Source organism: Cynara cardunculus (assembly GCF_001531365.2).
Source record: "Cynara cardunculus var. scolymus isolate 2C chromosome LG 2, CcrdV1, whole genome shotgun sequence".
Classification (NCBI taxonomy): Eukaryota; Viridiplantae; Streptophyta; class Magnoliopsida; order Asterales; family Asteraceae; genus Cynara; species Cynara cardunculus.
In genome coordinates this window covers 11,579,481-11,597,747 of record NC_037529.1, presented here as the reverse complement: position 1 = coordinate 11,597,747, position 18,267 = coordinate 11,579,481, and the positions used below count along the sequence as shown (strand labels likewise).

The 18,267-nt window shown below is 32.0% G+C and overlaps 1 protein-coding gene across 1 annotated transcript; it reads right to left on the bottom strand.

Moving 5' to 3' along the window:
* Nucleotides 1-11,702: 11,702 nt before the first annotated feature.
* On the bottom strand, nucleotides 11,703-13,102 carry LOC112506815 (repetitive proline-rich cell wall protein 1-like). The gene is made up of 2 exons (XM_025111097.1): nucleotides 12,218-13,102; nucleotides 11,703-11,922 (listed from the first exon to the last, which is right to left on the bottom strand). The coding sequence occupies exon 1, from the start codon at nucleotides 13,100-13,102 to the stop codon at nucleotides 12,239-12,241; it is 864 nt and encodes a 287-aa protein (XP_024966865.1). The 3' UTR covers nucleotides 11,703-11,922; nucleotides 12,218-12,238.
* Between the last annotated feature and the right edge of the window lie 5,165 nt (nucleotides 13,103-18,267).

The following is an 18,267-nucleotide window of genomic DNA, read 5'->3' as shown; positions in this document are numbered from 1 at the left end:
ACATTGATCCATATTATAAGATGAGCATACCATTTCATTAATGAGGACCGTATCCAAACTGATTAGTTCTCTACTTGTTTTAGTCAAAGACTCCCACAATCGGCAAACTCTTACCTTAACCGCCCAACGTTCATTATTTTCTCTCAAGTCTTTTAACTTTATATAGTCGATTAAATACCAAGGATATAGACCGACAAACATGCCTTTTCCACAAATGTTAAAGAAATTCTATTTTATGTACATAAAATATATTGGAGGATATTAAATTTAACCATATTTGGTCTGCTCTTGTTGCCAAACTATTAGGGATTTTTATTATAGCTTCCTTATTTTTCTCTTTCAATTTAGTATATGTATATTGATAGCCTTTGAAGGAAAATCAATTGATACCAATTTCTTCATGGTATCAGAGCGGATACCTTTCATATATTCAAAACCCTAAAACCGCCGCTTGATGATGGCTGACGGTAACAAAAACACACACAAAAACGAGGGCGAGTCCATAGACTCAAACTCACCGTTCTATATACACGCTTTCGATTATCCTAAGAAAATGCAGGTAAACGAAGCATTGACCGACTGCAATTACAATGATTGGGCATAAGAGATGACGAATTTATTGTTTGCCAAGAACAAAATTGGCTTCATCGATAGGTCAATAAAAAAGCTAGAGAAGACTGCATCCACTTATATGGCTTGGATGCGTTGCGATACAATGATAAAAGGCTGGCTCACTACGTCGATGGAGAAAGAAATACGTAGCAGTGTTAAGTATGCTAACAGTGCTACGAAAATTTGGGATGACTGAAGGAGAGGTTTGGCAAGGAAAGTGCACCGAGAGCCTATGAGTTGAAACAATCGCTCACGGTGACTCGACAAGACGGGACTTCCGTCTCAGCCTACTATACTAAATTACGTGGCCTATTACTGGTCATGAGGTGTGGAACCCGAGCACAAATTGTAGATTCTAGCTTACGAATATCACACCTTTGGTCAACGATTAAAAAGATAAAGTTAACGTTCAATATGAGAGAACACACTAATCCATGGTTTTCGGAATTTTTATTAAGAGTTGATGATGGAGATGAAGAAGCGATGGACGAAAGTTTTATTCGCATACCGGATGACATGACTGTTCCCTATGCTGATAAAGGTAAGTCAAAAGATGCGTTGATTGACGCAATATTTCCATCTCTACAAATCAATGGAGCTGATTCGGATTATATCATTTCGAGGGCGATATTATCAACTAAAAATGAGAATGTCGATGAGATTAATAATCAGTTGATTGGCAAGTTTTCTGGAGACGGAAATATATACTATAGCTTCGACGAAGCAGAAGATGATAAGAATAACATCTATTTGATGGAGTTCTGGAACTCTTTAACTGTTAGTGGTTTGTCTCCTCATTACCTTCGTCTCAAGATTGAATGCCCCAATAATATTGTTACTAAATATTGCCCTCGAATGGATTATGTAAAGGCAGTAGATTGATATGCAGAGGCTTTCAACAGAATGTCATTGATGCAGAAATAGCTGTTGGTCAGCATGCTGGAAAGAGAGTATCTGCCGAGAATTCCCTTATGTCCGTTCGAAAACATGTTCCCATTTAAGCTAACGAGAAAACAATTTTTAATTTGGCTTAGTTTTTCTATGACAATCAATAAAGCTTAAGGCCAAACATTTTCGAATATAGGTGTTTATCTACCGGAATCAGTATTCTCACATGAGTAACTTTATGTGGCGTTGTCCAGAGGGATGTCACGGGGCAATACAAAAGTGTTAGTGAAGCTTGTGAAAAAATTCAATCATGTCGGAGTCTACACCTCAAACGTCGTCTATCAAGAAGTTTTACGTTATGAATAATGTATAATCAACAATTATATTATTACACATTTACTACCATATGTTTCTATTAAAATCATTGCGACGTTTTTTGCAGGAAATATTTACGGATTAGTGCATCACGAAAACTAAACAACAATTTCGATATACGGATGAACATTATTTACAAATGATTGTATTTCTTTGTTCAATAAAAATTTTCAAGTTTTGTAATGAGTTCTGAGTATATGGGTTGGGTTTAGAAATCCAATACGTGTGCAATTAGTTTTTCATTCGATTTTGCTAATACACCATATTAACCTTCAACTTTATATATTAGTTGACTTGCAAAATAACCACATATAAATCTTAAAATGATTCAAAATCTTGATTATAAGTTGTAAATTGATTCATGTACAAGTTATTATTAATATTCACTATGAATCTATATTATTATTCACATGTAAATCAATGTTAGGATTCACATGTTTACATATGAATCTTGAATAGATTCAGAATCTCTGTTATAAGTTTTAAATTGATTCACGTTTAAGTTATGCTTAAGATTCATTTGTGAATCTATGTTAGGATTCACATGTGATCTATGTCAGGATTCACTAATTTAGGATTCACATGTTTATATATGAGCCAATATATACCTAATTATCACCGTATGATAATGGTTTGTTGGGATTTTGCGTTTGGTTACATTTCAAATGACCAATGAAAAATATTGTTATTCATGTTTACATATGAGATTTAATTCGATTTATAGATTATAAAATTGCTAATGATTTTCACAGTGAAAATTTTGATAGAAGAAATTGATGATCATCAATTACCAAATAATGTTATAGAAAAATAGAAGATATATTTGGATATATGATTTTTTCCCCCATAATTATCTTAATTAGTGAAAAATATTTAGAAATATAAATTTTAAATTGGTAGTTGAGATTGGTTCTCTCATTCTTAAAATTTTTGATGCTTCTCATCAGAACATAACATTATATATATATATATATATATATATAGAGAGAGAGAGAGAGAGAGAGAACACGTTTCAAATATAACCCCTTCTATTTTTACAACCGATGCAACCAAATCTCAACCATCTACTTTTTAAATATTTTTCTTCGTATTTTTAATGGAGTAAGGGTAGTTTCGTCTATGAAATTGAGAGGATAATTACTATTTTTTTGTTTTTTAGACGGAATATTATCCCATTTTATGTTGATATTATTTCTTTGTTTTAGTTGTAACCGTTTTGGCAATGATTGGATGTATACTTTCTTCTTCTTCGATAACAGTTTTTTGGTTTTTTGGGTTTGTAGTTCATAGTTTTTATGTATGTAATGTCACTGGATCCTTCTGAGTATATTAAGGAAATTTATGTCCGAGATGAAATAATATTCAATAATCAAATTATTTAACAGGTTTACAAAATGAGAGGTGGTGCATCAGGTTCAATGAGAAATGATTCAAATTTCAAGAGTTTAACAATGATAAAACCTTATTCAATAATCAAATGCTTTAACAATTATGAAACTGTGTTCAGTGATTAAATGCATTAGTGAAATATGTGTCCTAAGATTAACGATAAACCTAAATTCAATGCTCAAACCGCCATCGTGTGAATTATCTTTCCATGTTTCTATGCATAGCAGGGAGCAAATTCTATGGGAAGTTTTATGATAATGAAGAGATTTCCCGCTTAATATCTCAAATATGTTAATTAATTAAAATACCAAGATTGTTTATTCCTAATTTACCCTTAATTTCCCTTGACTTGTAAAAAATAAATTGCAAGATGAATCATTAAGTTCCTTTTTGCTATTGATCATATCCTGGGTCTAGATGAAATAACAAATGGCTAGGATTAGGTTGTAAGCGCTTACCGAGTAAATTGTTGCAAATGATGTCGTTTTGGTGAACTAAAATCTTACCCGATAAGTAAATGATAGAGTTAAATTTTACCGATAAGCACTTACCGGATAAGTGTTTGATAAACGACTCTTTAGAGTGGAGGCACATGGAATAATGTAGCAGCAAAGACAAGCCTTGAGACCATAACACACCTTAACGCTGCCATAACGAGTTATTTAGAATCCTTGCCAAACCCCATTGAGGTATTCAAATATCTGTTTAGAAATGATTTAAATCCAAGACACTAACTTTAATGTAAAAATATATTTTCAGAATATAATTCCAGTAAAAATATGTACGTTTTGCATGCAACTTGCTCTCACAATAATCCAACTTATCATTATGATTTCGTTGTACATATAACGCGTTCAATGCTGACCCCTCATTCCTTCTGCAACAAGATGAATATGAGATGGACGGTTGTACTCTTGATCTCTTTATCCATCCCCCATCTCATATCCACCGTTCATATTTGTGTTTACCGCCCTTCCATCATCTTGAAGTTCATTTTGCAGCCGTCAACATCTCGTTTCCATGCCACGTTTTATACCCGCTACCTTATACTAGTCTCGAGTTCAACCTATTTTTTACAATATTCAATCGATAATACTATATAAAACCCATAAAATAAAAGCTAAGACTATAAACATAAATGTTGTATACAATTTCTAACACTAAAATGTACACATGGATCCAAAAGTAATAACAAATGTATATCATGTAAAGGTTTGAAGCAACTTTTGTTTCTACACATTTGTTAAAAAACTAAAATTTAAATCTTAAACAATATTATCTAATCATATATAAAAAGGATATTTTAAACATTTCATTATATCTCAACTTTATCATTTTCCTTTATGGCATTTGTATTATGGTGATGGTGAACAAGAAGATAAGAGAGATGAGATGATTTGTTGATATATATATATATATATATATATATATATATATATATATTATATATATGGGTCTAATCAAATAATAAATAGGTTTATGGTAACCGTAAGGTCTAATATGAGCCAATTATTTTATGATATTAATTGTATTACCTTAATTAATAGGTAAAGAACGTTTTAGTAAAATGATTAATTATAATTTAAATATTTTTCTTATTTAATAGGTATCAAATTCGGTTTCCTTAATTATCAAGAATTCGGTTTCTTTAATTATCTCAACAAAATTGTATCACAGTCGTGTATCACATTGTGGTTGTGTGTGGTCTAAAACTCAGATCACATCTATTATCAACTCATGTTCAAAACGTTATCACAGTGGTATCACAATGTGTAACACAATTGGTTTTGTGTCTTACTGTTATAAATTCTTGGGTATCACCACGTGTATTATATTTGTTTTGTGTTTTATTGTTAGAAATTCTTGGTCGGAGAGAGAGAGAGGGGAAGAGAGGAGAGAGATTTTAAAAATACTAATTTACACTTATATATTATCAGTAAATTTAAATTATTTGAGAATTAATGAATAATTACCAAAATTAATATGTTTAATAATAACCATTGATTATTAATAATGTGTGGTTGAGATTGGATCTCACGGTTACCATAAACAATCGAGTTCTCATTTGATTAGGTCTCTCTCTCTCTCTCTCTCTCTCTCTCTATATATATATATATATATATATATATATATATAGGGACCTAATCAAATGAGAACTCATTAGTTTGTGGTAACCGCGATGTCCAATCTCAATCACAAATCAATAAATAAATTAGAAAATTTATAATTTTGGTAATTTTGAATTAAAATTTTAATGCAAGGACATTTTAGGTATTTTAAAACTTTCCTCTCTCCTCTCTCCGGCCACCGTCTTCCGGTGATACTACAATGATATCACAATGGATCATATATGTGCTTGGGTATCACACTGAGGTCATTTGTACGGTCGATCGGAGATGTAACACAGTGGTACCCCAATTGGTACAACATTGGGTATCACATTGCATCTTATATGTATTTTGGGTATCACAACGTGGATGATCGGTATGTATTCCTTAAATTCAGATTATGGATTTGATTTTGTTTTTAAGGTTTGGATTGGTATCATAGTTGGTATCACAATGGTATCTTAGTGATATCACAATAGACATCATATTGTGTATCACAATGATTACTTGGTACCGGTCAGAATAATGTTCATCAAATGTTGGAGATTCGAGGTCGGAGAGAGGTAAGAGGTGAGAGGATAGAGGAGAGAGGAGTTTTTAGAAATACCTAAAATGCTCTCTAATTATAATTTTAACTCAAATTACCAAAATTACTAATTTCCTAATTTATCTGTTGATATGTGGTTGAGATTGGATCTCACAGTTATTACAAACTAATCAGTTCTCCCTTGAATGAACTATATATATATATATATATATATATATATATATATATATATATATATAAGAAGGTAAAATGCACCACAAGTTTTGAGGGGAGTCATGACAAACAAACCTCATGTGCACTTCTATTGCTTTGGTCCCCCAACCCACTACCATCCCATAATATACTCTCAACACATTATTTTCATTTTTATTTTTTATTTTTTACAGATTAATTATAAGGTGATATTTATATTTTTATCAAATATATTACAAAACAATATCTATATTCAAGTCAATGTACAACTTTTAGATGCATAATGTACAAGTTCACATTACATAATTGGTGTGATGTTTAGAAACTTCAGTTATGGACAAAGGCATCACCTTTATTACCTGTTCTTTTGTTATCTTCCATATGGATGCTTGTAACACCTTCAAAGACGTTTTCTAATCTCATTATTGGATTTCTGGAATCATCATATATGTCCAATCTCTATTTCTGGAATCATGTCCAATCTCTCTCTACACGCATATATAGGATCATCTGAACGGTATGTACATGTACATATATGTAATTAATTTTTAAGCAATTTGTTCATTGTGCACAAGTTCATAACATAAGCATGTGCATAAAATCCAAAAATCAACTTCAATTACTTATATGCACATATACATATCGTCCAGATGAACGTTGAAAATCGTACTTACTCCTTATCTTTCTTCTCAGTTTTTCATTTTTTATGCGTTTCCCTTAACCTGACCTTATGTGTGTGTGTGTGTATTGGTTTTATTTACAAACTCAATCAGTAGAGTGGTACAAACTACTCTAAACCATGTATTTAGTCTAATGAATATCTGATTCAATGATTATATATATATATATATATATATATATATACTAGTTGTGTACCCGCGCAATGCGACGGGAGCCATGAATTTTAACGATTTTGAAGTTTCATTGGTTTTATAAGACAAGATTTAACGATGATATAGATTACACTTGATCTTTACATATTAATACAATTTGAATAAATAAGGGTTATGGTTCTAATTACAAACTATCGATGAAAAAAATTGTATGACAGTTTAAAATCCAATATATTTAAAATTCAACTTATTTAAACGACTCCACAAATGTGTTCGATTTACACCAAGAGCAAAGAACCAAAAAACTTGAGTTTTAAGATAAACACTCAAAACCAATAAAGAAAACTACAAATTTGACAGATCATAAGATATGAAAAGACCAAAAAAGATGGGTTAGAATGAAATTTCAACTGCTTACTATCTTTCTTGTCCAGAATCTCAGATTAAGGTTGAATTAATACATGTATATATATATTTCAAAAAAACCCAAGAACATATTATACTGTGCAATTTGGACAGTCTAATCCCAAAATGTATAGCATATATATAAATAAATAACTATAAAAGTATAAATCGTAAACATTAAAAATATTTTTTCACGGTATATATAATATATAATAATATAATTAAGTCAAAAACTATTCAATATTGGACTCATTTCGAAGGTATTAACGAGACGATTATAATAGTGTAACTTGTTAAAATAAAAAAATATTTTTAAAACATGTTTTATTTGATATACGATTATGTATGTTAATTTGATAAAAGTTTAAAATGAAACATTTAAAAGTAAATGACGTAAAGTAATTAATTAACTAATTATAGGGATATAAAATATAAATTTAAAATTATAATTTAAAAAATATCCGTTGAATGTGAGAGGTAAATGTATGTGAGGAGGTGAGTGTATGTGAGGAGAGAAAGGGGTGAAAATGTGAAAAGGGTATCTTGGTCATTTATAATTTTAAGACTTTAAGACTTTTAATGAATTTGTTTAATAAGATAGTATATATATATATATATATATATATATATAAGGGTCCATTCAAGGGAGAACTGATTAGTTTGTGGTAACTGTGAGATCCAATCTCAACCACAAATCAATGAATAAATTAGGAAATTAATAATTATGGTAATTTGAGTTAAAATTATAATTAGAGGACATTTTAGGTATTTTTAAAAACTCTTCTCTCCTCTCTCCGACCTCCGACCTCCAATCTCCGGCCTCCGGTGAACATTAATCCGGCAGGTACCAAGTAATCACAAAGATACGCAATGTGATACCCATTGTGATATACCGTGATACCATTGTGATACCAACTATGATATCAACTCAAACTTTATAAACAAAGATACACAATGTGATACCCATTGTAATATATTGTGATACCGATTTCACCGGAGGCCGGAGATTGGAGGTCGGAGAGATGAGAGAGGAGAGAAGAGTTTTTTAAAAAATACCTAATATGCTCTCTAATTATAATTTTAACTCAAACTACCATAATTATTAATTTCCTAATTTATCCGTTGATTTGTGCCTGAGATTGGACCTCAGAGTTACCACAAACTAATCAGTTCTCATTTGATTAGACCCCTATATATATATATATATTGGTTTCATTTACAAACCCAATCAGCAGAGTAGTACAAACTGTTCTCAACCATTTATTTAATCTAATGAATATCTTATTTAATAAATATTTCGATTGTTTTCTAATACAAAACGTTGATTATAAATGAACTTTGAACCTTTATAATTTTTTGAATCATAGTAAATAAACTCTCGGTTCATAATAAATGAGTTTGTAAACGATCCCCTCACCATATATTTTTATTCCAAGGAGGAATAAAAATTCCCTTATGGTCATGGAGGTTTAAATGTCGTGACTCCGGATTATCTACAAAACAGGTGGTAATCTTAGAATTAGTCTGTTAGCATAGCAGATTGGATATCCAGATTAATAAAAAAAATATTCATGACTTACAATTTCTTGTAATATTGTTTTATTAAAAAAGTATCACAGAAATTTGACCGTAGTCATATATATATATATATATATATACTATATTATAAAGCATTTGACAAAAACTCTTAAAAACCATTTTTTTATACATGGAGTACTGTTTATTGATGTATATTACTTAAAATTCAAGATTACAAATAAAATGTGCGTAAGTACAACTTATTAAAACTTCATGTTTGAATTTTGTGTAACTAATTTTAGATAAACATAGTCAAATACAAAATAAACATTTTCGTTTAAATATAAAAAATTTAAAATATAATTACAATAATCATTAAGTTCTAACAAAAAATTATATTATTAAATTAAAAATAAATTATTTTGTAATAAAATCTAAATTAATATATAATTAAAAAATTGAATTAAAAAAATTACACAAAAAACAAAAACTTTTAAATAGTTAATTTGATACTAATATTGATATATTTATATTTGAAATTTTTTGATATCTTTAAATTTATATTTTATTTAAAAATAAAAACATTATCGTTTTTTATTAACCTGGATCTCCAACCCACTATGCGAGCCGACTATAAATAAAGAGGTTTAACCGGTGGAAAATTCCAACGGTACTACATTGGAAAAAGTCTCCATCGGTGGATCTCATCTTTGGAATGTGTTCCATTCATTGTAGAAAAATCCGTCGGTGATGATCAGTCTGCTGAGGATCCGCCACAAACTGATGGTATTACCCGTGGAAAAAGTTATCGGTGAAGTCTCTTTGTTTTGTAGTGTCGACAAACATATTTTACACGTTTATGAACGTGAAGACAAAAAAAAATTACAAACCTCGTAACTATAACATGTAAATATAACGGTTGACAATCTAATTATGATCGATTTGTTGCAGTCATGCATGTATACGTTACATAATAATTTGTATCTTGTTAATAATTAGATTTTATAAATAAAATATATATCGATGATGATCTATAATATACAATTAATAACGGTGTATCCTACTCATATCTTTTCGGGTATATAAGTTTGGAAGGGTAATGACTACATTATTTTCTTCGAAAACCTTTTAATTTTACGTTAATCTGACAAACCAACAAATTTTCAAATTAATCCTTTCTCGAGGGCAAAAATTAAATCGAAATAGTCATTTTATCATCAATGTATTTTTAATTTTAGCATATAACCAGGTTAATATTGTTCAGTATTAATTACTAATCGAGTAACAGTATAAATTATATGATACATAAATTTATTACATAAGTCACGTCTTAAAAAACGTTGTGACCTTATCGTACCTCTTAATTGTCAAGGTTTTATATCAATACTAGACCACAATTTATGTCATTAAAAATCTTTTTTTTGTAAGGGTGTCCGGGCCAACGCCCGACTAATCCCCGGCAATTTTGGAGGCTAAACATGGCCCCACTTAAATGTCGCCAACACTTCCCTCCCAGGGCTCGAACTTGGGTTCATGATTATACCATACCCAAGCCTTTACCATTAGGCTGGAAGGTCTTTGACGTCATTAAAAATCTTGTTTCTCATGAATTGATATTATTTTGACCGATTTTTTTTTGAAGTTCAATAGACTGAAAATATTGGGTTTCGAATCTTTTTTTTTGTTAATATAGTAGCTGGTCCTTTCTTTAGAAACCTGTTATGCACGTGACATGAACATGACATGCATGCATACATATTCATACACATATAGAGGGAGGGGTAGGTTACGTTGCAAACCGCTCAATTCATGAGAACTATGCAAACCATTTTCGACCAGTAGGAAAATTTCCGTTTTTTTATTTAAATTTAATAAGGGTATAATGGTTATTTCATCGTATATTGATTGATATTGGAAAGTAATAACTACTGTTAATTATGGAAATGTAATAATGGAAATGTTTCATATGAAAGGAGGTAAAAAAAAATTTAATATAATTTTTTTACCATTAATATTTTTTATTATTTTATTAAATTATACTCATTAAAATATGAATTGTAAAAGCAGTAGAATATGAAATTTGTGTTCATTTCATTTCTTGAAATAGTTTCATTTCTTGATTTGATGAAACAATTTCATTAACGGTTATTGAATTAGTATTGAAACAAAAAATAATGAAATGGTTTCATTTCTTGATTAAATGAAACAAACAGAGATTTCATCTTCTACTGCTTTTACAATTTATATTTTAATAAGTAATAATAAAATAATAAAAAATATTAATGGTAAAAAATTATATTAAGAAAAAAGATTTACCTCCTTTCATATGAAACGTTTCCATTAATACATTTCTATAATTAACAGTAGTTATTAGGATATACCTAATTCATTGTCGGAGATTTTGACAAATTTGCCTTTTTTTAATTAAAAATTAAACTTTTATTTTATTTTTATTTCTTTATTTCTTAATATAAACTCATTTAATATTTGACCATTGATGAAGAAAATGGATGGATAGAATTGGTTTGTAAGGTTTTCACAAATGAGAGGTGTTTGCAATTGATCTCTGATCTCTTTCTGTATATATATATATTACTATTACTATAGGACAATGGAACATGCAGTGATTACTTGTACCTTTGCATGTTTTTTTCTTTAACGTATACTGTAAATGCAACCTCGAAAGGGTGAGTCTAAAATCAAGTGAAATACGTAGTTGCAACTTGTATATAATGTGTTACAAGAATATTTCATAATCAAACACATTTTATTAAACTCTATATGTCGAATAAAACTATTTATTAAAGTAAAAATAACAGAATTAATTAATTAAGAAAAAATAATTAGGCAAAGAACAACATCTTGATTCACTGAATGATTAACTGAACATTAATTATAAATTAAACACACTTAAAGCAATAATCATCTTCAGAAGATTGCTCCTCAACAAATCAAAAGCAATATTAATTTCCATAAACAACTAATTACTCCAAGTTTACAAGAGATTCATCCCAATAGACATCCTCTCCTGGAGATTGGATTTCATCGATGCCTCCTGCAAATTAAATCCATGCATGTTATAAGCACTTCTGAAAAACTTCTGCAAATTTGGGTTGCACAGTTTTACTGCATTATATATATATATATATATATATATATGTATGTATGGTAGTATAATTCACCTCCAAGAATGGTGGCAGAAAAGGGAGCATATATAACAAATGTGCATGAATACACACACAAAAAGTGATATGTAGAGGGTTTTATATAATTACATGTAAAAGGAAGTAGAATTCAAGAATTAGGGTTAGGGTTCTGTGAGGATAATATGTATAAAAATGGAAAGTTACCTGAGCAGGGACCTTCTTAATTTAGATAGAGCAAGTGTAGCCGGGAGGAGGGGACTTGCCACAAGTAGCAAGCAGCTGAAGAGCAATTGGTAGGTAAATATTGAGGTTCAACAGATTGACCTTTAGGGTTGTGCACAAGCAAACTGCAGCCTCTATTTCTGCTAGCCCGGCTAGAACCGCGCAACATTTGTTCTCGGCAGGGTCACCCAATCCAATGTGGACTAACCCTCCTAGAAGGTCCACACAGGCTCCGAGCTTTAGGGTGTCAATTGGGCATGTTGCCGGGGGAACAGGTGTAAACATTGGTGGCGGGCAGGGTTTCCCCCCTGGTGGTGTGACAACAGGTGGTGTGACAACAGGTGGGGTCACGACGGGTGGTTTGACAAGCGGGGGGATGGTGATTGGTGGTATAACAGGTGGGAGCTCGATTGGTGGTTTAACTGGTGGGATAGTGACTGGTGGGAGTTCGACCGGTGGTTTAACTGGTGGGAGTTCGACTGGTGGTTTAACCGGTGGGAGTTCGACCGGTGGTTTAACTGGCGGGATAGTGACTGGTGGGAGTTCAACCGGTGGTTTAACTGGCGGGAGTTCGACCGGTGGTTTGACCGGTGGGAGCACGACCGGAGGTTTGACCGGTGGGAGCACGACCGGAGGTTTGACCGGTGGGAGTACGACCGGAGGTTTGACTGGTGGTACTTTGATTGGTGGTTTTACTTTGGGAGGGACTTTGGTTGGAGGCTTGACGACGGGTGGTTTTTTGGTGGGTGGTTTTTTGGTGGGTGGTTTTGGTTTGTCGCATGGTCCGCAATCAAGCACGGGAGTTGCGGAAGAAACCAAGAAGAGTGAAATGAAAAAGAGAGCAGAAAGCTTCTTAGAGGACTCCATTGGAGATGGATATCAAGTGAAGGGATATGGCGATGGTGTTATATAGAGTTCATGGGTGTTTTTATTGCTTAATTTTATTAGTTGTAAATACATGTATATCTCGAAAACAAACAAGAAGTTTTAATGAGAGGGTAAGAGAAAAGCTAGGGCACATGTATGTGTTTTGTGCACATTGGGAGGTGACAAATTTTGCAAGTTGGCAAATAATTCTACCATTTTATGCATACTAAGGTTGTATTTTTTTCGTTTCCTTTTTCTTGAAATTCTAATATTTGATAATTTTAGTATACAAAATATATCACTAGTCACTCGATTCTTATCAAACCGACTACATGTCCGTGAGGATCCCACCAGGTCAAAGGCCCAGAAAAATAAAAAATCGTGGTTGGAAACGTTTCACTTTGATATTTTTATTCATACTGAAACTTACAAAGTTGTTCTCTTGGTAAATTACAGGACATGGATGAGGGTCGGAAAAATCACAGAGACACCGTATGATACGATAGGGCTTGGATTGGTATAAATATATATCACTTATAATTAATAGAGTCTAACTAGAAACTCTATTTTGTTATGCTGTTTTGAAGGTTGTGTTTAGTAATACCAACAAATACTGAACATATGAATAATAGATTGTTCATATACTGTTACACATTATCTCAAAAACCTTGATTTCCAGAAAGAATTTATTTCAATCATTCATGTACTTTGAGAGTGACCCACACTTGGATATCCAACCCGTTATGCGAGTCGACTAATCACAGGACGACCATCTGCTTTGCAGATAGTCCGAAGTCACCGCATTTGAACCTCCGTGGCCACAAGAGGATTTTTATTCCTCCTTGGATTTGAACTTGAAACCTCTTGATACTTTTGACATTTGGAGCCAAGCTCAAACCAATCAAACACCACCTTGTGGTTCACATGTTTCATATTAAAATAAATGCTTGTGTAAATACCAATATCGTTTTTACTGTAGCTATATATGAGTACATATTATTTCTATGTACATGCTTAGACAATCAATCTAGAATCCCATCCTTCTCATAACCAGAAGCTAAAGTTCATGGACAGTGTACCATATTTACTGTAGCTATATATGAGTACATATATATTTTTTTACTTTTAACTCAATTAGTTACTAGAAAGAGGTCATGGCTAATGGCTCACAAGTGTACTCCTGTTGTACAATCTTGATACAAATAAAAATAAGGAAAATTGGCACAAATAGTTATTCTATCTTTCATGAAACGGTCTTCTAGTCACTCCTTTCTTGATTTACCCAAATATCATTACCTCCACAAGTGTCACATCCCCCACCTACAGACCTAGCTAAATGATTCATTTTTTTGATTTCAACTCGGGTCCGCAAATTACGGAGGTAGCACTTGTGGACTTAGCTATAAGGAAAAAAAATTACAAGTTCACCGCAGGTCCGTAAATGTTACCTCCATGCATAACTTGCGAACTTGAGTTGAATCTGATTTTTTTTTTAGTCAGGTCCGTAAAGCGGGAGAGGGGGGTGCCACTTACGGAGATAGTGACATTTGGGTAAATCAGGAACGGAAAGTTAAACCATTGGTATAAAAAAAAAGTTAAAATCAAGGCTCCTATTTTTGTTGGTGCCTAAATAAATACATATCTTGTCTTTATATAGGAACGACTTTATACTTTTTTTTATAGGTAACTATGTACATTTCCAAGAAAGGAAAGCCAATAATGTGCCTATGCTTCTATTCTATCACACTTGGCCTCAGGCAAAAGCGTAGTCGACACCACATAAGTTTGATATACACTTGAATACTTTTATCTATATTTAAGTTTATTTACCTATTTTTATCATCATGACAGATAATTTATGCATGTGAAAGTAATTAAATATATATAAAAGTTCGTAAAATTGCCTAAAAATGAAAATAAATTTAAAGATAAAATTAGTAGATGAATGTAGATGGAGGTACTAAAAATAGTTGAAAAAAATAAAGTTCGATTAAGAAACCAATTCATATAAGGGATGAGAAGTGTTCTTACCATATGTGTTGTTAAGCTCTCACGAGCTCCCAAATTTGCTACATTTCCACTAAACGAGCTCCCAAGGATCTGTGTTCTAGAGAGGCTTGAACGTGCTCATCTTGAGAATGTTTGCTTTTATGGCTGAAAACTAATCAAAACGGCATTAGCGAAAATATAAATTTTAGTGAAATGGTGTATTTTAGTTGTATTTTTTTGTTATTTTTAGTTGTAGTCACAAACACATAAAAAAACTCACATTAAGAAACAAATATATGTGAAATAAACATATTGTGAAATAAATATATGTTAATTAATACATGAAATCCAAGCCGTAGATGGACAAAGATCATGTGAAACGGCTTATAATGCACCGGTTCTCAAGGTTATCACAATTTTACAGGTTTCCCGAAAGAAGACCCCCTACATACATACACATGTACACACGCACACACCCACCCACACACAGACACACACACACACACACACACTCATATATATATATATATATATATAGAGAGAGAGAGAGAGAGAGAGAGAAAACATAGAGAGAATTAGGATTGTGTAGGAAATCAAAATTTAATGAGAATGGCAGAAACATTCTAGAAAACGTTAACATATGTTAGCATCGAAATGTTAACATAAGTTAACATGAAAATATTAAAATAAGTTAAAATACATTAACTTATCTTGACATGAAATGTTAACGTATATTACATTTTAACTTATGTGAACTTTCGCTAACAAATTACTTCTTATGTACGCTTCCTATGAAATTTGATTTCCTACTAAAATCCAACCATATATGCACAACCATACATACATACAAAGTCATTGACACATCCCTTCTCCCTCCCTAGATCTTCAATGGCTTCCATCTCTAGCGTGCCCATAAACATGGAAATATGACACACACACAAAATCTATACCGCTATATATATGAAAAAAAATAAGGAAATAGGTCTCGTAAAAGTAGTTGAGAGAGTGATCATTTCCATGTTTTTCTTAGAGATTAGAGGAGTATAAATCAGTCGAGTCGAGTAGTAAGTATTCGAGCTCGACTCGAAAAACTATATTAGGCTCGAGCACGAATAAATTTTTCAAAGTAAGGCTCGACTCGAAAAACTATATTAGGCTCGAGCACGAATAAAATTTTCAAAGTAAGGCTCGACTCGAGATCAAATATTTTTTGAATTACCGAGCTTGAGCTCTATGCACGTTTATAGGCATGCTCATGATCGATTATCTCATTTATTTGAACTCCCTAATTTTTATATTTTTATTGTATGATTCAAAAATACAAGACAATATTTGGCTAGAAAAAGTGTAAGCTCGAATAGCTCGGCTCAAATCGAACCACATGGGTTCGTGAACCTTGCAACTCTACAACATGTGTGTCAGATCTGCAAATCCTTATATGGATTAAAACAAGCCCTATGGACTTGATACCAACAATTTGCTACTTACATTTTGCAGTTGCGGTTCACATGCAGGCAAAGTGATAACTCTCTATTCATCTAACCACATGGATCTAATCTTGCCTATCTCTTGCTTTATGTTGATGACATTTTCCTCACATCCTCATCCGATGGGTTACAATGACGGACATGGGACGCTTAAGCTACTTCTTGGGGATTTCATGACATGGGCTATAACACTCGAAATTTTCAAAAAACAGCCAAGGAAACAGTCAGTGAGTGGCTGAGGAAATGGCCTATGAGTGGCCGAGGAAACGGCCGGTGAACGACTGAGGAAACGATTGGAAAACAGTTGAGATAAATGGTCAAAAACGGTCGAGAAATAGCCCACGTAGCTTGGCCCACGGCCATAGTCGCTGCCAAAGTTGTGTAAGCTTATGTTTAGGGTTTAAGTGTAACATCCAATTTCTAATATGCCCAATTATTTGCTTAGTATATTTAATTATTGGGTTAAAGAGAACTTATGATTTAGTGGGAGTTTGGGTTTGAAATTTTAGAATTATACTTCTTAGGAATATATTAGAGGATTTGAAAAAAAATTCGTCGAAAAAATACGTAAAACGGATTTTTTTTTGGGGAGATCTTTTCTGAAATATATTTGTTGGATGTTATAGATTATTTATGAACGTGTAGGCGAAAACCTCATAGAAAACGGAGGTCCGAGCAAAAAGTTATGAATATTTTAAGTGTTGATAGTCAAAATGGGTACCTAGCCGGGCCAACCCGGCCCAACTCGAGTTTTAGCATTATAAATTGCATTTTTGGCCCATTTTTCATGTCATCTAAGTTCAGAACTCACATACACACACTAGAGGTGCGATTTTCACACACATAGGCTTGATTCAACTCAAATCAAAGAACTACAAGATCTTTGAAGGATTTGATCATCAAGTAAGGTATAATCCATTCTTTGCACTTGTCATTCTTGTTATATGGATTGCATGTCGAGTTAAAGTTAGGGTTTCATATGGGTTTGATCTTAATTGTATAAAATGAGTACATTTTAGTGTTTATGGCATGAAATGGTCATTAGATTTAAGAGATTATCAAGATTTATGCGAGTTCATCATATGAACTTTGACTTGATTAAGTCAATGATTTGGAAGATAATATAAATGATAAAATAAAGGTTGGATTTTGGTTGTTTATGTCAAATATGTTATATTAAGTTGAGGTTCAGAAGTTGAAATGGTTTGGAATCGAAATGGTTTGAGGAAAATGTATGAAAATGAGAATTTTCGACTTTTGAATGCATTGAAAGTGTACAGACTTTGAAAATCTGTATAAAATCGTAGAAAAATCCAAATGAGATGAGGCCAATTTCCTTAGTTAGATAATTGAGTCTAGTTTATTTCTTATTTTATGATCAAGGCATGAATCCGAGCTTAAAATGGGCAAAACAGTTCTGCATGCAGCAGTTTTACATAGAAATTTAGATAAAGTGTTCAAATAGGATATGTGTATATCATGAAATTCTTATATTGGTTGCTTATGAGATTTTATGCATTTACTCCAGGGTGTAATTAAGACATATTTTGATACTTTGGAAGCAATCTAAGTGTGGTAGATTAGACTTGCTTTGTAAGCTCAATTCGGAGCTTTTCGGTATTATACGGTTGCCCGGTGAGTTATATAGTTAATTGTTACATATTGATTTGAACATATATATTTTCATAT

Excerpts from the sequence above, each read along its gene's own strand:
- LOC112506815 (XM_025111097.1), bottom strand. The coding sequence starts at position 13,102 with ATGGAGTCCTCTAAGAAGCTTTCTGCTCTCTTTTTCATTTCACTCTTC.